The sequence below is a fragment of the Cyprinus carpio genome, chromosome B24 (assembly GCF_018340385.1).
Source record: "Cyprinus carpio isolate SPL01 chromosome B24, ASM1834038v1, whole genome shotgun sequence".
In the NCBI taxonomy this organism is placed as follows: Eukaryota; Metazoa; Chordata; class Actinopteri; order Cypriniformes; family Cyprinidae; genus Cyprinus; species Cyprinus carpio.
In genome coordinates this window covers 21,166,363-21,188,804 of record NC_056620.1, presented here as the reverse complement: position 1 = coordinate 21,188,804, position 22,442 = coordinate 21,166,363, and the positions used below count along the sequence as shown (strand labels likewise).

The 22,442-nt window shown below is 39.3% G+C and overlaps 1 long non-coding RNA gene, 1 pseudogene and 1 gene segment (V, D, J or C); 1 reads left to right on the top strand and 2 right to left on the bottom strand.

Moving 5' to 3' along the window:
- Nucleotides 1–219: 219 nt before the first annotated feature.
- LOC109059604 lies at nucleotides 220–834 on the bottom strand. The segment is given in 2 exon segments: nucleotides 220–692; nucleotides 780–834. Coding segments are annotated over 2 exon segments (384 nt in total).
- Nucleotides 835–1,151: 317 nt separating this feature from the next.
- Nucleotides 1,152–3,050, top strand: LOC122142261 (annotated as a pseudogene).
- Nucleotides 3,051–3,974: 924 nt separating this feature from the next.
- On the bottom strand, nucleotides 3,975–4,210 carry LOC122142303. Its single transcript, XR_006158508.1, has 2 exons — nucleotides 4,144–4,210; nucleotides 3,975–4,060 (listed from the first exon to the last, which is right to left on the bottom strand). It is a non-coding gene; the product is annotated as an uncharacterized LOC122142303 (long non-coding RNA).
- Nucleotides 4,211–22,442: the final 18,232 nt, after the last annotated feature.

Genomic DNA, 22,442 nt, shown 5'->3' with positions numbered 1-22,442 from the left:
TAAAAAACATCTTTGTTACTGGTGATTCACAATGACTTTACTGTATGACTTGTGGAATGGGATATGAGTGTAGTTTAAATGAACAAAATTTAAAAACAACAAAACAACCTGTGGCACCATTGTCATTTGATTACACCCTGTGTTTTCTCTGATTCTGAACATAGTTGAGTCAAACATCTGTCACAGGACAGATCTCAGTCTAAAATAACCGATTTGACTCCTAACTCAGTTCTGAGCTCATGTGTAGTTCTGTGTTTGGTCTCTGTGTGTCAGTAGTGAGTGATAGTGTTTGATCAGCTGCAGCATCAGTTCAGTCACTGTGACTCTGACTGACCGAGGTTTTTGTACCACTCTTTATCACTGTGTGAACACATCTTTACTATTGATTTGATGTAAACTCTGACAGTAATAATGTCCAGCATCTTCAGTCTGGACTCCACTGATGGTCAGAGTGAAATCACTGTTAGATCCACTGCCACTGAATCTAGATGGAGTTCCTGACTGGAGGGTGCTTGTTGCATAAATCAGGACTTTAGGAGCTTCTCCAGGTTTCTGTAAGTACCAGTTCAAAGCATATACCCCCTCATGACTGATTACATCTGTGCTGGTTCTACAGTTGATTTTGACTGTTTCTCCTGGTTGAGCTGCTGTCGTTGAGGGACTCTGAGTGACGCTGATCTGTCCTCTACACTCTGAAACACACAACAAGAAGAAAATCAACTCAAAATGTATATTATACTTGAGAAAATTAATTCATATCAAACTTGTGCTCCACAAACCTTGAACAAACGCTGTGAGAGTCCAGATGAAGATGATGATGAAGGTCATGTTGATGAAGATTGTTGTGTGTGTCAGTGATGAAGTGTTAAACTCACAGCACTATAAAACACTCTCAGAGCACTGAAGCATCTGATCAATATGCAAACACACTCCACATCATTTACCTGAAGACAGACGTTCATTAACAGACACAATAAACAATTACTGAAATGAGAAAATGTAAACTTTTTCCATAATATTTGATCTTCTAATTGCCAGTCTGTTATAAATTGTATCAGATCATTCACTTCTGAATTCATCCAAGACTAACTTTAGTATATGATCCTGACTCTCTCCTGTGAGAATATTTTTGGCTGTAGTTGAATAAAACCATGTCAATTCCTACATTTCATGCCAAATCCATGGATGTTCTTCAGGTTTTTACAGACATGAGGATCATTACACGTGTCTCTGTCAAGAATCAACTGAGAGTTTATTGTGAGTCACAACACACGATATAAATAAAACGTTAATTTTTTTTCATAAAGACAGTTTCATGTTTTAGTAATAACACAGACTGCATAAAGCAGATGAAGTAAATGCAGGTGATGTCTGCTGTGAGTGATGTGTTTGTTGGAGACTCAGTTGATGTGTGTTTTGTTCAGTTAGTGAAGCGTTCAGGAGGTTTTTGTTCAGCTGCTCTATTAGTTGTATCTCTGTGGGTCACTTTCGGCAGCGGCAACCAAACTGGATGTTGGCAGTAAGTCAATCATTATTTAATATTATTAATACAACAACTGACTGTTTTAACACTTTGCTGCTCTATAGAAATGATGCACTTTTCCACTTATTTATATATTTAAATTTTATTTTTAGTTCACACTGAATGTTTGCCAGTAAATATTGTAAATGTGGCTTTCATTGCCATGGCATCTTTGTTTTCATCTGGTGAACTACTGTATAATAATTTTGGTCATTTCTTAATAATTTGATTTTATGAGTTATTCAGAGCCTCAGTTCTTTTTTTTTTCCCTTTTTTTTTTTTTTTTTACTCAAATTGTTATAAAAAATATGCACTGAAATAAATAAAAATAATAGAAATAGTTTGTCATTTTGGCACCACTTTGATTTTTGTTTACTTGAAAATTTAAGGCAGTAATTAAACTTAAATTTTCAGATTAGTGTGTTGATTTTTTATTAAATCTTTCAGATACTTTCAAATTGGAAATTATGGTTGCTTAAATGTGTTTATATATATATATATATATATATATATATATATATATATATATATATATATATATATATATAATATATATATATATATTATATATTATATATATATATATATATATATATATATATATATATATATATATATAAAGGTTCATATTTTATAGTAGACATGACATACAAAAGTTTTTATTTTCTATTTTTTAAAACTAAATTTTGTACCCCGATTTTCACATGCTGTCATCACAAATGGTAATGAATTCCTGCTATTATTATGTTATTATGCACATCTGATCTTTGATGCTTTTTATAAAAGTGACTAACATTGAAGTTGATACTGAAAATAACTCTTCAATCAATCAATTTTTCATTGTTTTGCTGATCACAGGCTTTGAAAAAATTCATTCAGGTGACTTTAAGTTTAATGTATTAAAGTTTAATCACTGTATTAATTGTTGATATGTTTTTTTTATGAAGCTGAAAGGAGAGAAATGCTTTCTTCTTGACTGAGAGTTGACTGTTGTGTGTTTGTCAGGCGTCACTCGTCCTAAAGTAAGCGTCCTGCCGCCCTCCAGTGCAGAGATCTCCTCAAAGAAGACAGCGACACTGGTGTGTGTGGCCAGCGAGGGCTTCCCGTCAGACTGGAGCCTGAGCTGGAAGGTGGACGGGGAGCAGCAGGTCTCAGGAGAGCAGCGCTGGGCTCCTGGAGAAGGACGGTCTGTACAGCTGGAGCAGCAGCCTGACTCTCTCTGAGCAGGAAGTGGATGGAGAGCGTCTCAGTGAGCTGTGAGGCCACACGGAGCGGCCAGCCTGCGCTCACTGGACACGTGACGAGACAGCAGTGTTCAGAGTAGATCTGCTGCTCGTTCTCACTCATGTCTCACATGGAGACTAACAGCACATGAGCGATTCCCATCATTCTCCACATCCAGCTTCAGTCGCTCGCATCTGCATCTGCTCTGCTTTGTGTGCTTCATACAAGACTATATGTGTGCTTTATCATTCAGTTATGATTTCATTACAGTTCAGTCAATAAATAAAATACAATTGTAACTTTATGCCTTTGTGTTCTTTTTTGTCATTTTTGTTTCAGGTCTTTCTTTGGATCAGGGCTTTAGCTCGCAAAAAAAAAAAAAAAAAAAAAAAAAAAAACGTAAATTGACCATGAAAAAATCCTGCAGATACATCTTGAAACAACATGAATCACACAAATATAGTGATAGATAAAAGTGTGCTGAAGATAAAGAGTGTTAGATTAGCACATTTATAGCAAGTGGAAACTTGAATAAAATGCTTTATATTTCATTTAATATAACTCAAAACTTCACAGTTTGATCGGTTACACGCTCTGAACTGGAACAGTTTCACTTCTGCTCATGGACTGATGAGACAGTTATCAAGTGTGGTATTTTTATAAGATTTATACAACTTATGAATTAACTTTAATGAGAGATGGAGACTTTTGACTGCAAGATGATGAATAAACTCTTCAAGCAGCAACATTTTTATATCCTGCAGATGCTTTTCGGAATATGAATGAATATGAAAAAAATGATAATTATATAAAAATAATTTTAATAATTATCAAAAATAATGATGGACCTCAACAAAATTGATATTAAGATCATATTTGTGTTTCTTCTCTGTTGAGTGTGTGATAGTGTTTGATCAGCTGCAGCATCAGTTCAGTCACTGTGACTCTGACTGAAGGAGGTTTTTGTATGACTCTTTATCACTGTGTGAACACATAGTTACCACTGATAGAGTGTCGACTCTGACAGTAATAATGTACAGCATCTTCAGTCTGGACTCCACTGATGGTCAGAGTGAAATCAGTCCCTCCATATGCTCCATTCCCACTGAATCGACTGAAACCTGTTACCATAGCGACTGTTGTAAGATCATATTAATTTGTTTCTTCAGTGAATATATTCCAGCATCAGTTTTACACTCTATAGTGACGTCTCGTCCTTCAGAAATCCAGCATCAGTTTTACACTCTATAGTGACGTCTCGTCCTTCAGAAACAGTCAGAACTTCAGGCTGAGTCACAGTGATTCCTCTGGATGCTGCTGACAACAACATTATATGTGTTTCATCAAATTAAATCAACATTAAAGACTCAAAAATGAGCATCTTTCACTTCTGTTACCTGGAATAAAAGCTGCCAGAATCCAGATGAAGTTGCTGAAGAGATTCATTGTGTTTGTTGTTTTTGTGTACCGTGTGGTAAACAGCAGTGTGTTATAAAGTGTTTGAGTCTGAACTCTATAAAACACTCGGAGCGCTGAAGCATGTGCCGATGCAAAGTGACTCTCTCGGTGGAAAAACCCTCCTTCAGTCAGTCGAGTCAAAACCTAAAATTATTATATTTCTTCATAAGGACTCTTATCATCCACAAGGACACATTAAACAGAGAAAAAAACACAAAACACACAAAAGCTCATTGGGAATCACTGGACTGCAGCTGTTTTGTATGATGTTGAGTTTGTTTAAACAGTCATGAGTTTTATAAGCTTTCAGACTGTTAACCAGCATTATAAAACCTGAAGATTCAGTAAACGTGGCAGTGGTTTGACATGTTGATTAGCATGATCTGCTCATTTAAATGTATTTGGTGAAATTTATCTCATCAGAAATTAAAAATTCCCACATGGAGATGAAAACATGACATGTTTTTTACTTTTTACTAATGATTCTTGAGAAAGTGTCATTATTCTTTCTCCAATTTGTCACTGGATCAGAAAAATCACAATCCCTTTCATAGAAGGATTTTTTGATGATGCTGCTGAATTTTTGAAGGTGGTGGACATTATTAGGTTTAATTTTTATCTATGTTAAACACTACACTACCAGTCAAAAGTTTGAGATCAGTAAGACTTGTAATGTTTTTTAAAGAAGTCTCTTATGCTCATCAAGGCTGCATTTATTTGCCCAAAAATACAGAAAAAAAAAAAAAAAAAAAAAAAAAAAAAACACAGTAATCTTGCAAAATGTCAAAATGTTATTACAATATAAAATAATGGTTTCTATTTTCAATATACTTTAAAATATGATTTATTTCTGTGAAACATTGAATTTTCTATCAGCCATTAGTCCAGTATAAAGTTTCACATGATCCTTCAGAAATCATTCTAATATGCTGATTATTATTAGAATTATTACTGTTGGCAACAGTTGTGCTGCCAAAATTTTTTTTTGAAAACTGCACTACTTTTTAGGATTCTCTGATGAATAAAAAGGTTGTTACAAAAAAAAAAAAAAAAAAAAAAACAGTATTTATTTTCTCAAAATATGAATATTTTCTAACACTTTGCTATCACTTCTTATCAATTGTAACACATCCGTGCTGAAATAAAAGTTTTAATTTCTTTCAAAAAAAGAAAGAAATAAAAAATGTACTGACCCCCAAACTTTTGAACCAGTATAGTGTATATTGTTAGAAAAAGTTTTCTATTTTTGAATAAATGTTGATCTATTTAACTGTTTGATTCATCAAAGAATCCTGAAAAAAAGTATCACAGGTTTCAAAAGATATTAAGCAGCACAACAGTTTTCAGCAACTGATAATAAATCAGCATATAAGAAAGATTTCTGAAGATCATGTGACACTGAAGACTGGAGTAATGATGCCTGAAAATTCAGCTTTGCATCTCAGGAATAAAGTAGATTTTAACATATACAAATAGAAAAATTATGTTTTACATTGTAATAATATTTCACAATATTTTCTGTGCATTTTTGATCAAATAAATACAACCAAGATGAACATAAAACCAGACTTCTGCGATATTGACCCAATCATACCCCAAACATAAGAAATCCCGTAGTGTTTTATATTTATTTATATGTATTTATTTATTTATTTTATTTCGCTGGACCCTGGTTTGTGAGCTCATGTGTTTGAAGTTCTGTTTTTGGTCTCCTGTGTGGTCATGTCAGTAGTGGTGAGTGATAGTGTTTTGCAGAAGCTGCCGCATCAGTTCAGTCACTGTGGGGACTCTGACTGGGGACCGAGGTTTTTTTGTACCACTCTTTGTATTCACTTGGTGTGAACACACCGTTGACTGTTGATCCAGTGGTACTCTGACAGTAATAATGTCCAGCCATCTTCAGTCTGGACTCCACTGATGGTCAGAGTGAAATCAGTCCCAGATCCACTGCCACTGAAAATCTAGATGGAGTTCCTGACTGGAGGGTGCTTGTTAAATAAATTGAGGAAGTTTAGGAGCTTCTCCAGGTTTTGGTTCTGTAAGTACCAGGACACACAGGGTGGGCTGCAGGTCCCCTTGGAGCAGAAACTAAACTTTACAGCTCATCTCAACATTTTGTCTCCTGGTGTGACAGTTTTCACTGGAAAGGAGTCTGAGTGACTGTGATCTGAGCTCTACAACCCTGAAAAACAAAACATTATTAGTCCATAAAAAATATATTGGGCTTGGCAATAATAAAAAATAATTTAATTTACTATTATTTAAAATTATAAACTATTCACCTTGTAGTATAAAGCACAGTATGAAAGTGTCCAGATGAAGATGATGATGGAAAGGTCATGTTTTGATGAAGATGTTGTTGTGTGTGTCAGTGATGAAGTGTTAAACTCTCCAACAGCACTATAAACACTTCTCAGAAGCACTGAAGCCATCTGATCAGTATGCAAACACACTCCCATCATTTACCTGAAAGAGCAAACTGTCACGGACCACAGTCATAGGCCCCCCCTGTAATACTGAGGTGAGAGCAAATCTATTCTATCTTTCTTATTGTATTGTAGTTGGACTGAAAACCCCATGTTTCTGCAGGTTTGTTGTTTTTACCAGAGATATGAAAGATCAGCACACACATCTCAGTCATCACTGAATAACTGAATCATTGTGAAGTGCATCACAACATGGGTAGATATAAAACCATCACTTTTGTATATTCAGTTTTTTATTTTGATCAGTAATAAATGATGCAGACACCTGCGCAAATAATTCACGTAAAAAAGTACATGTGAAACTTCTGCTGTTGGAGTGGAATTGTGTTTTGTTTGGAGATTTAGTGATGTGGGTGTTTGTTCAAGTTAATGTGAAGCGTTCAGGAGTTTTTTGTTCAGTCTGCTCTATTAGTTGTGTAATCACTGTGGGTTACTTCTCTGGCCAGCGGCAACCATACAGGGGGAAATGTGGCAGTAAAGTCAATCATCATTTTTTAATGATTATGTTAATACAACAACTGACTGTTAACTGCATTGTGTTTCTTTTTTCTCCTATAGGAAGGATTGCCTTTTTTCCACTTATTTATATAGTTTTAATTTTTGTATTTTTTTTAAAGTTTACAACTGAAACTTGTTTTGGCAGTCCCAATATTGTAATGATGCATGTTTTTGTGTTTTTCAGCAGTGAACAAAGAATCATTTCTATTATTTTTCACCTTAATAACAATACTTTTTATGGAGTTTTTCAGTGCTTCAGCTCCCTTTTTTCCTCATTGAGAATTAATTAAATTCTAAATAAAGATTTAAATTATGTGCCTCTGAAAAAATCAAATTTCCCATTCAGTTTTGTCCCCCCCATTTTTTTGCAACCCACTTTGATTTTACTAGTAAATTTTAAGACAGTAATTAAACTTAAATTTTTTTAAGATTAATATGTTGATTTTTTTTTTTTAAGTAAAACCTGCAAGATATTGTCAAAAATGGCAAATTCTCAAATGTTTGATTTGTACACACTGCTCAAAAAAATTTAAGGAACACTTTTAATCAGAGTATAGCCCATCCATAGTAAATTAAACTTCTGGGATAATTGATCTGGTCAGTTACGTAGCAGAGGGGGGCTGTTAATTCATTTTCAGCTGCTTTGGTGTTAATAAAAATTAACAAACGGGTTTTGCACTAGATGGGCAATCATTAGAAAACCCCCAAAACAAGGTAATGGTTTTTACAAGTGGAAGAAACACTTTGGACCATTTTTTTTTTCCCCTACTCATCTTTTCCCCCTGATTGTTTTTCACCTAGTTTTAGTTTTTTTTTGCATTTGGCTAGAGGTTCAGAAGTCCCCCACTGTACTGGTAGCATGAGGCGATACCCTGGACCCTACAAAAGGTTGCACAGCAGAGTCCAACCTCCTCTAAGAACGGCACAGTTCAATAAAGTGTTGTGTTGTTTTTGCTGTGTCTCCCAGCACATTCTCAAAGAGCATGTATGGAGATTTCCCAGGGAGACAGGGCAGTTTACACTCCTAGGAGAGCTGGACAGGGCAGGGTTTAGAAAGGTTCCTTAACCCATCAGCAGGACCTGCATCCTGCTCCTTTGCTGTGCAAGGAGGAAAACAGTGATGAGCACTTGCCCCCCAGGAGCCCTACAAAAATGACCTCCACAAGCAGGCCACTGGTTGTGAATGCCTCTGAGGACAAAACAATTAGAAAACAGACTTCCTTCAAGAGGGTGGCACTGAGGGCCTGACCCCTCCTCTTAGTGGGCTCTGTGCTCATGCCTGGGCAAACCGTGTAGCCTGTTATGTGGCCCAAATTTGCCCACTGAACAACCAGCCAATAGGCAAGGTCCCCTCTGGCGCCTTCTGGCCAACTCTGGTGGCTTTTTTTCACACAGATGAAAATGAGGCATGGTTTTTTCATCCGGAATCAACGTTGTGGGTACAGACACATGTAAAAGTTTCTGGCTGGAAAAGCATTGGAGAAATGTTTGTATGCCTTGCCTTGTAACTGTGTTTCAGCAATGACCTGGTTTTTTTTGAAATGGGTGGGGGTCCAGTGGAATGGTTCCCCTGGGGAATGGCAAAATACTTCCCATTGAGTGAACACAAGAAGACCCTTCACAGCCTAGACCAATGGCACACTTACTGGCCATTAGGGTCAAATCGGAATGATGGGGGAATCCCTTAATTGGACGCCGTTTGGTCCAGGTGAGCCCTCTGCCCCCTGGTTGCATTGTGGGGTTTCCCCCCCCGTGGATTTTCCTCCCGGTGCACGTGCTGAGGTCTGCCTTGCGTGGGTGCCGTTCTGGCGCGGCTCAAACATCTATGTGTGAAGAGGGTTGTGTCGGGTGCAGACATTCCCTTTAGATATTGGCTGGTAGGTGGCAGGTTTGCATATGGATTTGTATGGGTTATAGGTTGTATGTTGTTCGTTAGTGCAACTTTGTGGTTTCTCGTGCGGTGCAGGGGTTGGTGGCGTCTGTTGCGGGGTCTAGGACGGCGGGTGGTTAGTTGGCAAGAGAGACACCTCTGTCTCGTTGGGGAAATTTGGTTGGGGGTGTGTGGGAATTCGGCCGAACCGGGCGGGATGGGTAATGGCAAACCCTCCTAAATGGTCGGGGGGGTAAAGCACCGCAAGGTGGATGTGCGCCTTTTACTAGTCTGTGATCTGCATGGAGCCACCGGGTAAAAGCGTGGAGGAGAAGAGTGTCGGCCGGAGGTGATGGGGAGTGGGGGGCCAGCCTTTTGTGGGGACCCACTCCAGGGTGATTGGGTCGGGCCCGTGGTTCTATGTGTCAGGCATTGCAGGGGTCATAGCACGTGGGTGGGCCAACAAACAAGTACTGCGGTCACCAGGGGGAGGTGGAAAGTTTGCTGCAAATGTGAAAGTTTGGGTCAGCTTTAATGGACCCCCCCTAGCCCTGCGGAATCCCCTTTGTTTTTTTTCCCACGGTTAATGTTGAGTGGGTGTGGGGCAGTGGTGTGGATTGCAGGCGGCGTGGTGGCGGGCTGTGGGTGGGGTGGGATGGGGAAGTGGCAGTGGCCTGAGTTAACGACTGGCACGGGGGCCCCCCAGGTCTGGATGATGTGCAGTGGCGGGCGTGGAAATTGACCCAGTCCCCCCCATAGCACGAATAAGGAAAAGTTATCCTGCAGGAGAGTTTTTTTGTCCCCCCATTGAAGGAATTTTCCGATGGGTGGGGGGGTTTTAAAATGGGTGTTTGTTTTGGTTTTTTCAAAGTGGGGGGGGGGGGGGGTTCCCCTGTTAATATTTTTGGAGCAAGTTGTAAATAAATTGGGTGTTACTAGTGCCAGGAGATGGGTTTTAATCAGGTATTTTGTTAGGCTATGAGTGGAATTTTAAGCAGAAGGCCAGCAACCAAAGTGATATTGTTTTGCCTTAGGGGGGGAAAAACAAATGAACACAGGTTTTCCCCTCAACATGCTGGCCCACCAAAAGTGGAAATGAAAAGTCCTGCAGGTTAGGAAAATGTTTTTTAGGGAGATTCCTGAATATGGTTTACTGTCCCCTTTAAAGGGGTTTAAGTTGTGCCACCCCGAAAAATGACAAAATTCCTTGGTCACCATTATACTACACACCCCCCCCCTGTCCCCGTTGTTACCAAAACCACGTTCTAAGACCTTGGTTTCCCCCATCCTCAGAACCACAAATTAAATATTTTGGGCTCCCTTCAGACCCTCCCAAACAGAAAACCCCAGACACACAACGAAAAAAATGGTTCCCCAGTCCCACCCCCCCCCAAGAAACATAAGCAAGGGAACAATCTGTCAAAACAGTCCCCCATGTGACAATCAGTGGTTTTCAGTATTTGTTAACAAGACTACGAGACCTACTGTTTTGTTGGGGGGCCCAAAGAAAACAATAATAACAAATACTTTTTATTCCACAATTTCTTGTCCCCCCAGCGTTTTGCGCGTTCAGTGGGGAGTAGGTCCCTCCCCAAAATTGAAAAACAAACGGTAAAAAACTCCAAGGGTACCAAGGAATTGTTTGAATACTTTTTTTTTCATATGTTTTTATTTGTTTGTGTTTTCTTTTGTGCACAAAGTAATTCCTCCGTTAGTTTTGTTGGGTCCCAAAAAAATTTTTGAAGGTGAGTGCGGCCACTGACAATCACCTTTTTTATTAAACAAAAAAAAACCGATGTCCTTGCCTAAATTTCCTGAACATGGGAAACATTTCAGGTTTGTTTGTTTTTGCTGGGTTCCTATGAGGGGTCCCCTGGAGAGCTCTTTCCCCCGGAAATTGGGGGGGGGGGAAAAAATCACAACAAAATAATCTTAATTTGTGTTTCCAAGATGGGAAAACCAAAGGTCCCCCCTTCGTGGGGGTTGAGTAATTAATGAACCAGAATTTATCATTTTTTTGGGTGAACAACCGCCTTATAATCAAAGTGGACTTACAATTGGAAGTTGATATTGAAAATTATTGGGAAAAAAAAATGATATTTCACTCAATTGGCTTTGCTGATCTGAGGCTTTAAAAAAATCATTCAGGTGACTTGCAGTTTAATGTTGCTAAAATGTTAACTGTTCCATATATTTTCTGAACCTGAAAGGAGAGAAATGGAAGCGTCGAGCTTCTACCCAGGAAGACTTTCATGCCTACGTCACAGTATTACAATTAGAGCTAGCCAATCGGCACTCACCACTGAAGAAATATAAAGCCCGCTACTCACCCTTCATTGTGTTTTCAGATACTGCTGTGACGTTCTTCTTGCTCAAAAACTGTCGCTTGACTTATTGCCTGACTTTCCATGGATTACTTGCATATAGTTAAGTTCGTCTCCTGCAAACTATTGCGAGTTTGACATTCCTCTCAAGATGCACACTAGATCGCGCTGGCATTGCTTCTGGTGTCGCGGTGAACGTTTACGGTTGTTTGGTTAAGTTTGTTGATATACAGGCTCAGAGGATGTGAAACAGTTCCGAGTGCTTTCCAGGGTTGCCAGGTTTTTCTCAAAACCGCCAATTGGCGTACTCAAAAGCTTCCCCAAATTGGGCGTTTCGAGAGGGGTTTTCCCGGTAAAAGTCACATACAAGCTGCTAATTATATACTGGCATTGGGGTCGCTTCAACCCGTTTGGACATGAAAATTGGGACAACCCGCAGGCAACAGAGTTAAAATAGTACACGTCGCGCAAAAAAACAACCTTTTCCGGTGCTTTCCAAGCTGTCGCGTGAGGCGCTGCTTAGGTCTATCTCGACCATAAGACCTTTATCAAAAATATGGACGTTAGTGTCTGTGACGTCAACCATCGACTCCCGAAAGAGGCGGTGTTAGAAGCTCAAGGTGTGCAGAGCGGAGCCATCGCCATTTTCTTGGCGCGCTCACCGCTCGACTCTCCCCGATTAATCGAAAATGGGCAACAAGGGGGAGGCTGTTGCTGAAGCCACGCCCCCACCTAGTGCGAACGCAGTAAGTGTTCAGCAGGTGTTCAATACCACCCTGTTCACTCAAGTGGCCATGGGGGGGGGGCCCTTTATTATGCACTTTAACCGGCCTTAATTAGGGGTCATTTACACGGGTGAGTATAAAAAAAATTCAACCCCTCATCACAGTTGTCATGAAGCGGCAAAAAATTAGCTCTATAGACCAAAATCACTTTTTTGCAACCATGTCTGTACAGCATGTTTTTTTATCGGCTAGTTAAAGGTTGGGGCATTTTCAAAATGGGGAGTCTATGGGACTGACTCCCTTTTGCAGCCAGCCTCAAGCAGCCAGCGTCGAAGAATTACATTTTTAGTCACTTCATTGTGTTGGCTTACAACGGAGAGAGCGGTGCCAGCTCGATATCAACAAATATTTCACTCGTCTGGGGGCTAAGGTAACCTGCTCGCATCGAGCGTGTAAGGGGCCTGCGTTTGGTGTTGGGCTGGAATGGTCCGCCTTCGGCCAATCATCTTCTTAGTATCAGGGTTTCTGCCTGCATGATTCATTCTCAGGACATATTATATTTAAGGCAATTAGCTCTAGCAATGCACAATATATTGATTAACTAAGAATTTCATCATACTTGTGTCTAATGTTATTCTTTTACTATTCTCAGGACATATTATATTTAAGGCAATTAGCTCTAGCTAAGCTATGTGGCATTAGTTTGCCCTGATAAATAACTCGCTGGCGCTCTCTTTTTCTGTGTGGTGAGCATTAAAGTACTCTCTCTTGGAACTTGTACTCATCGAGGCATTTCTACAGTCTGATGTGTTTTATGTGCTTGTCTATAGATGACTTCCTCTCCGGATTTCCTACTAAACTTCGTCAATGTATGCTCACTCATAACATCGGCATTCTCCAAAAATCTTTGTGTAAGGACTTTCTTTTACAGGATTCAATAGCTATTGAAGTTTAACTAGCTAGTAAGGCATCGTTGTTAAATGTAAAGCGTTCTTATCCTTCTGCAAGGGTAATGTATCAAGATTAATTTTTCTATCCTCCTAGTTCCATACATTACTAATATTCTTTAACTTGTATTTCATGCGATCTAGTTTCTTTGAATGTTCACTCTTCGGGTTCCCATGGATAAATGGAGTCGATCAAGCTTTTGTGGGAGTTAAGCCAGAGAATAGTTCTGTTTTACAGTTCCGATATTTATGCTTGTGTGTTTTTACGTTTTCTGCATAAAACTTAATTACCTTATTTGATCATTTTACTAACCTTTGCATTTTATTACAATGCAATCATTTAGATTCCATGGCTGCAGATGCAGAGAACGGCGACTCTCATCTCATCTTTACACAGCTCACTCTTTGGACTGGCGCCAGGGCTTAATTTGTGCCGGAACAACCTCTGAAATCCGATCCGGCACCTTATTTAGGCAGGTCCCCCTCCTCACACATCAATGAAAAACATTCGCTGACCTGTAGCATGCATATGTTTAATGAAAAACACATATAATAATGATAATGTCAATAACGTTATCCCCTTTAAAATATAAAATGATAATAAATCTATAAGGAAGAAAAAAAGAGATGCAAGTACTATCCATGTCAGGATTTGGAGGTTTTATTTCTACAGTAATAAACTTCTGTGATTGGAGGATGCTGATTTGCACGTGTTTGTGTCTGAGGGGAGGCTTCAGTGCTTAATTGGAAATGTGGATCAATGGCGAAAAGACAGCTTAATTTACGTGATTACTTTAGGCATGGCCCAACATCTAAAACCAAACAGGCCAGAATTATTATAGATACCGATAGCAAAGGTTCAAGTTCACCGCTTGATGATGTTAACACAAAGGAGGGGTTGCATCTGGGCTGCACATTTTGCAAAAAGGTTGGAAGCCTGGGTCCCGAAAAATCGGCGGCGGTGAAACTGGCCAAAGAGTGGGTGACATGCTCTGTAACGTCATCAGCCAAAGATCTTAGAGAACAACAGAGGGCATTTAGGAAAAAGGTTTTTGAACATTCTCAGACGAAGGCGCACATTGCAGCACTTAACATTATCGAAAAGGCAAAAGAAGACTCATTACAAAAAACAATAATAAATAATCTGTCTGATGAAGTGAAAGCTACTGCAAGAATTTTTCGTACAGTTTACACTGAAGCGAAGCGCCACAGACTGGCGTACGGCTTTGAGAGTGAAACTGACTGCCAGGAGTTAAATGGTCTTAACATGGGAAGAATTCTGCACTCGAATGTGGTGTGTGCAAACATACAGAGCCATAATTCACTTGAAATGAAAAATAAGTTATTCAAAAAGATTGTTGCTTGTGCTCCCAAAATTGGTCTGATGCTTGAAGCAACTAGTTTAAGCAGAGAGAGTGCTTTAATAATTTACGTCAGATTTCAGCTGCCCGACATGGAGTCGCCTGAGAATATTTTTGTTGAACTTGTTGAACTAGAAGACCAAAGTGCCCAAGCAATTGTCTACACACGAGGCTTTCACATCACAGTTTATAGAAACTTATGCAGGCTATCAATGTAATTGCAGCCCATCGGGCCTTCACTTTAAATGCCCTATCGAGGCTTCACATTACTCACCCTATAGCAGCTTTTGCTCATTTTGGCCTATTGTGACCATCAGTTAAGTGTGACTATTATTGTTTACATAACTGTCTATTATTGTCATTCGCAAAATTGGCCTGTGATGGCTTTTCTTATTACATGAACTACGCCATCTTTGTGTTAAATGGCTTAATGCGGCCTGTCATTAGATAGCTCATACAGTCATTCTCTTGTAATGTGTATGCATTTTGCTAAAATGTAATGCTGTAAGTTTAAGGTAAATTAAGCAAATACTGGTGGTGGTGGCGGCGTCACACCTATTCATTACATCTACTCTTTCACTGCCTCTCGCAGCCTTCCGTCACGGCCTCTTGTAGCCTTTCTCTCATGGCCAATCGGAGCCTTTCTCTCTGCGGCTGGTTCAGCTCTATTTAATCACCTTTAGAAGCTGCTGTCTGTCACTGCTTCTATACACCGGCCACTACTGCTGTTGAACGTGGAGTTCAAACATCAGATATCAAGCTACTGGGAAGATGGTCATCCTCTGCATTCGAATCCTACATTAGACCTGAACCACAAACCATCTCAAAGAATATCAAGCTCTCCTCAAGGTTATCTATATGCAATTACTGGTGGTGGTACAATACCTCTTCATATTACTCCCAACAACCCTTTATAGTTTACTGCGGCTTAACTTGGCCTTTCTTTATGTGGCCTGTTAGTTCGTGGCCTTCCCATCTCGTGGTGTTCCCACCGTGGTCTTTTTACATGGCCTTCCTCTCTGTGCCTTCACTGTTCGCATCTGCATCTGCTCTGCTGTGTGTGCTTCATACAAGACTATATATGTGTGCTTTATCATTTGGGTTATGATTTTATTACAATTCAGTCAATAAATAAAAATACAACTGTAACCCTTTTAAGTCTTTGTGTTTTTGTGTTCTTTTTTTTTTTTTTTTGTTATTTTTGTTGTGGGTCTTTCTTTGGATCAGGGCTTTAACTCACATTTAAAACAAAAAATTGGAAACTTAACTCAATGGACCATGAAAAAAACACCTGCAGATACACGATGAAACAACATGAACTTCACAAATATTAGACACATTTAATAAGATTAAGTGGGTTAGATTAACATTTAGCAAGTGTAAAAACTGAATCAATTCTTTATATATTTTATTTAATATCCATTAAAATTCCAAACTCACAGTTTCACTGTTTGATTGGTTCAACGATCTGAACTGGAACAGTTTCACTTCTGCTCATGCAGTGATGAGACAGTTATGAAGATTGAGTGATAGTTTTATAAGACTTACACAACTTGTGAATGAACTGTTTAGAGATGGAGACTTTTTGACTGGAAGACGACAAATAAACAAAAATTTGTGAGTGGAAAGTAGTATAGATAAACCATAAAAGATAAAAATTGTTTTTATAAAATACATATAATAATCTTAAAAAAAAATGATGGAGTGAGTAGAAAGAAGAAGAGAGATAAACCATAAAAGATCTAAAAATTTTTTTTTATCAAATTAAAAAAAAAAAAAATAAAATAATAATGATGGACCTCAACAAAATTTTTGTTTTTTCTTCTCTGTTGAGTGTGTGATAGTGTTTTGACGCACGATCACCCACACAACTATCACTAGAATCTGTTCTGCAATGAAAACTCTGACAGTAATAATGTGCAGCATCTTACAGCTACACTGCATATAATATGAGCACTCTGACAGTAATAATGTCCAGCATCTTCAGTCTGGACTCCACTGATGGTCAGAGTGAAATCAGTTCCATAATTTGCTCCATTGCCACTGAATCTAGATGAAGTTCCTGACTGTCTTGATCTAATGTAATAAATGAGGAGTTTAGGAGCTTCTCCAGGTTTCTGCAGATACCAGGCGAGACAGGAACCACAACCCCGTGATTGATCTCCAATTCCTCTGCTAGTTTGACAGTTTATAGTAACTGTTTCTCCTGGTTGAACAGCTGCTACTGAGGGAGTCTGAGTCACAGAAACTTGTCCTGTAGTTCCTGTGAATGACATTTCATCAGATAATAATCGACAGTTATTATCTGTATCCTGAACAAAATCAGTTTTACTATCAAACACGTGCATATAAATCACATTCTGAGTTATAAATTAACCTTGAACACACAAAGAATGAGTGTCCAGATACAGACGCCGATGATCATCATCTTCTTGTTGGTTGCTCTTTTCAGTTAAAATTTAGAAAAGCTCTATGTTGAAGTGTTAACCTCACAGCACTATAAAACACTCTCAGAGCACTGAAGCATCTGATCAATATGCAGCACATTTACTCCACATCATTTACCTGAAGACGCAGAAACATTTTTTTTTTTTTTCCATTTTGTTTGTAACAACAGTTTCTGCTAGTAGCAACACTAGGTGCTTTATGACTTGTTGCGCCATTTTGAACTCAAAGCTAAATTTTAATAGTGATCTTAGATTCTGAAAATGGTTCTTGCTTTAATTGTAATAGCTGTATGAACAGCCGTGTTTAGCAGGCAAATGTGAAACTGAAGCTCTTTGGGGGTTTGAACATGGTCTCTGGAGACGGAGCTGCTCTATTCTGGAGACTCCATCAGAATCACTAAAGCTGTCAATGCAAATCTGACTTTTCAGCTCAAACTCACAGTTTCACTGTTTTTGATTGGCTTTCAACGCTTCTGAACCGGAACAGTTTTTCACTCTGCTGGCACGCAGTGATGAAGACAAAGTTATGATTTTGTGAGCATGGTAGTGTTTTATTTATCCACGTTTTATATCAGGGATAGCATTCAGTAAGTTAGGAATTTGGCAACCTGCCAAAATCGATCAACATCTGGCCACTGGAAAAAATGTGTGCGTTTTTGGTTTTGATTAGATATTAATTAATCTCAACAACAGAGGCGCACAACTGAATTAAACCCCGTCTGTCTGAGGACAGATCTCACAGCGATCGCGCTTGATTTTTGACTCCTAACTCGTTCTGAGCTCATGTGTGATGCGGTGTTTTGGTCGCTGTGTATGTCAGTAGTGAGTGATAGTGTTTGATTAGCCCCTACAGCATCAGTTCAGTCCACTGTGACTCTGACTTGAACCGAGGGTTTTTGTACGACTCTTTTATCACTGTGTGAACACATAGTTACTACTGCTGATAGAGTGCCAAAGCGACTCTGACAGTAATAATGTACAGCTCTTCAGTCTGGACTCCACTGATGGTCAGAGTGAAATCAGTCCCTCCATAGCTCACTCCCACTGAATCTAGATGGAGTATCCTAACTGAGCGGGTGCTTTGTTTCCATAAATCACGAGTTTAGGGAGTTTCTCCAGGTTTCTGTCAGTACCTAGGCTAAGCCACAGGGTACAGGCTGCAGGGCATCAGCAGTACTGAGTTTACAGCTCATACACACCTTTTTCTCCTGGTGTGACAGTCAGAACTTCAGGAGTTTAGTGTCACTGGTGATTCTGGCTTTCACTCTGGAAACAACAAACCATATATGTGTTTCATCAAATATAATATATCTTATATATTCTTAAAATTATTTGCAATAATAGTTAGCATCTTTCTTTATAGACCATTTAACCTTGTAGTATGAAGCAGTATGCCAGAATCCCAGATGAAGCTTTTGCTGAAAGATTAATTGTGTTTGTGATTTTTGTACCGTGGTAAACGCTTTATTGTTATACAGGTCACACAGCACTATGAACCTCTTATAACACTGAAGCATCTGAAGCCTATGCCGATCACACCTCCTCATCATTTCGGTGGAAAAACCCTCCTTCAGTCGCAGTCATAGTCAACTAATATTTATTCTTCATACACCACTTCTTACTCTGTCGGCCCACTACTAAAAAATCAGACCGATCAACCCAACAGCCAAACCATTTACAAAGTCCCCACCCTGGCGAACATCCCCCCCCTGGCACCTGCACCAGGCGCAGGGGCATCTTTTTTGTTTTCCTGATACTGCTGCTACGGATTTTGGTTTTACACAGCTCAGGCACGATCCTTATATTGCCGCCCTTCAGGCAGACGATGCTTACATACAGCCACCACCCCTTTTAAACACCCATAAAGGTTGATTACACGACCTCACCAGACCGTGCCGCTGGTGTCCTTTCTTTTTCCTGGGGGTACCTCGTGATGCTGACTCACATGACTCTGCACCTGTCCACCTTTAAATGTGATTCTGGTGACCAATTTTGTACGTCAGCACCTACAGAACTGAATAGGTCCCACTGCGAGACGTACTAATTTTTTCTCTTCTGTCTTTTTGATTTTTTGTCGGTCTCCATACTAAAAATTGAGACAAGGTAATTTTTTCTCCGGTTGTCATGGTCAGGTTAAAATAGCTTTCATCACAAGGATTTTTCGATGTTATTGATGGTGTTCTATATTTAATAAAACTATTGATGTCTTTTTAACCCCAATCCCTTTGACTTCGTACATGGTGTTCCAGACACATAAAACAAAGTTATCAAGGTTCAACAGATATTAAGCCAGACACACAGTTTCCCACGCACTGTTAAATAACCCTGCGACCTCACTCCTCCGCCTGCACTCTATCTGACCAGCGCCACCAGATTTATTGTTGTAGCCAGTAGACAGACCTGGCACGCCATTACGCATGCCCGTGCACTAATTCAAGTCTTTGCCCGGCCATCACCAGGAATGAAGGTCTCAAGACTTTAATGTCGTATGAACCAAAATCTCAGAGACCCGGCACTACTCCCTTCTGGGGTACCCTTCGTAACACCACCCGTCATTGCACCCAATTATAAACATTTTTTTCCTGTCATTTCTGATTCACACCACATACCCAGCACTCTAGCACCCCTGCCCTAGGATGCATAACGAAACTCCTGTATTGTAGCACAAAGAACAGAGACTTACCGGATCACATTACAAAATCTGTACCAGCGACATAGTGCTTCTAAATTTCCCTAGTTCTTCCCTCTGACTTTTTAAACAAACAACCACTGGGCTGGGGGGCCGGGGGGCCGGGGGCCGTTAACGCTCCCGTAGCCCTGCGCACACACTGACTTTTGCACAGAGCTCCTGTGTAGGTTTCGTGTATTCGGTCCATCTGTGTGCACACACGCTCATGAACTTGCCTAGTGATTTGACTCACAGCTGCACACCCAGCCCATCAGTTAGTAACTGTTGACTCTGACTGGGACCGAGTGTTTTTTGTACCAACTCTTTATCACTGTGTAAACACATAACCACTCACTTGCAGCTGTGTACATTCTGACAGTAAATAAGTCCAGCATCTTCAGTCTGGACTCCACTGATGGTCAGAGCGACATCTGCTCTCAGAGTGAGTTTACTTGCCACTGAATCTAGATGGGTGTCCTGAGCTGGACGGCTGCATTGTATAAATAAATCATGATGTTTAAAGGGGGGAAGCTTCTCCAGGTTTCTGTAAGTACCAACTCACTAGCAGGTATTTCCTTAGCTAGTACGCAGGAATCACTGCTAAATGTACAGGTAACGGTGACTGATGGTCCAGGTGTGAGCGCGCAGCTGCTGAGGTGAGTTTGAATTCACTTGTCACCGTCCCAAATATATTCTGTCACATTTAGAAGAATCAGAAATCACAAACACTTTTTACAAACATAACTCTGCATCAACATAAAACTAAAAAGTTAATAACACAAATTAATCCTTCCAGACACAAACCACTACAGAATACTGTCATGCGGTCCAGTTATCAATATGGTGATGAATCATCTTCTGTTGGTTGTAGGTTCGTTTTTAGTTGAGAACTCATGGTTGTTGATCCATGTTTAGATGTTTTGTCAAGTATAAAACACAACGCAGAGCAACTGAAAGTGCGTGTGTCGCCTCATGTAAAGAACACACTCTCACTATGCAAACACTTCAGGAGAATGTTCTAACAAGGCAGAGGCAGACAGACTCAGTGATTTGGGAGCCTAAGCGAAATTTTAGGTATGGTTCCCCAACACAATAACTATATGCTCTGTTTACACATAACACATATTTTGCTCGCTCATGTCCTCCCTCTCTCATAGGTTTTAGCTATAACTAAGATTTATTTACCCCTTCACAACAGCGTAGTTTTGGTTTGAACCACTGCGACGGCCGGGTTTGAAGACCCGCCACCCCTGAGAAGCGTTTTTAGCTACGCAGCTCCCCCGCCGGTCCCACAGCCCCTACGACTTCCCATAAGGTCGTTATCTACCTTGTGCTGTCATTTATAGATTATTTTGTGAAATGCGTTATTTTGTGCCTTTCAAATCTATGCAAAGGTGGTCTGCAATAAAGGGCAACATCATAGTTAACAGTTTACTTGTTTACGGTAGGGATGGATAGGCCATATATGTAATGTATTTTATTATTCTTTAGGCACTTATAGACTCTAGTGTTGACAGAATGTTCTCAATTCAACATAGGCCATGGGAAGTCAATATAGCTTAAAAACATTTTCCTTAGATATTGAGAATGTTTCATGTTTTTACTCCTTAAACAGTTCCATACAGGCTCTGAAATGATTTAATCTTTGCTATCTTTTGGAATATCCTGAAGGGCCATATAACATAGTTCTTACCATTATTTGTTATAATAAGAATAGCACCTATTAATCATTACAAGGCCCAATCAATGTAACTGTCCTTTTTTAATTAATCATTATACAGTAGCATTTTGTTATGAAGAAAACAACCAGCATGCATATTTAAAACCATAATCTTTACAACAGGTCTACAGTTGTCAATATCAACGTAAATCTATAGGGAAAAAATCTATTCCTTTAAAACAGATTATCTAATATAACATTCTACAACAAGTTAGACTAAATTTTTTACACAGTAAATAAGCCTACAATAAAACATGATATATTCTAGTAAAGGTGCGATCAAGTTTTAAAACATTTGATGTTATTCCTGGTTCAAAAAAAAAAATAAAAAAAAAAAACAACAAAACCAAAAAAAACGAATTGCATTTAATGTAATATATTTGAAATCAAAACAAATAATGTGCAGTTTTAGGTATGGTCGCAACACCACACTAAGTTTTAATTATGCACATCTGTAACGTGTACTGCTTTAACTGACATTTAAGTAGATTTTACGGTTAACATTAATTGGGCCCCTGTTGCCCAATACATTAGTAGTACGACTTAACCATATTCGAAAGACCACGGCCAATTATCGAAAGTACATATAAAGATGTACTAACAAAGTCCAACTGAGTAGTTTAAAAAACATCCACGTCAATAGTTACACACTAATTGCCATTTTATATATAACTCTCTTAAAACATGTGATACATTTGACATTCCATTAAAAATAGAAAGTAGACAATGTGACTGTAAGACAACGGAAAAAACATACAATTTAATTGCCCCTTACGTGTTTTGTTCTTTTAAAATATAATTTTTTATGCAATAATTACCACTTCGTAAAATGTATACTTCAAGTGCACTACTTTTTTTACAACGGTAAGTGCAGCACTCATTACACCTTCCCCAGCCAGTCCAATTCTTTTGCGACCGCCTACCACAACCTTTCCCCATCTACTCCTCTATTTCTGTTATTCTCCCCGCTAGGTGTCTACTGCACCATGAACTGTGATTGGACAGGCACGGACGCATGAAACTCAGTTTTGTAGTCTCATGTGTATGTTCTGTTGTTTGGTCTCCTGTTTGCTGTCCAGTAAGCCTGACGTGGATAGTGGTTGAATCAGCTGCCGAAGCAGTTCCTTCTTAGTCACTGTGACTTCTGACTGACGCAGGTTTTTGTAACCACTCTTTATCACTGTGTGAAACA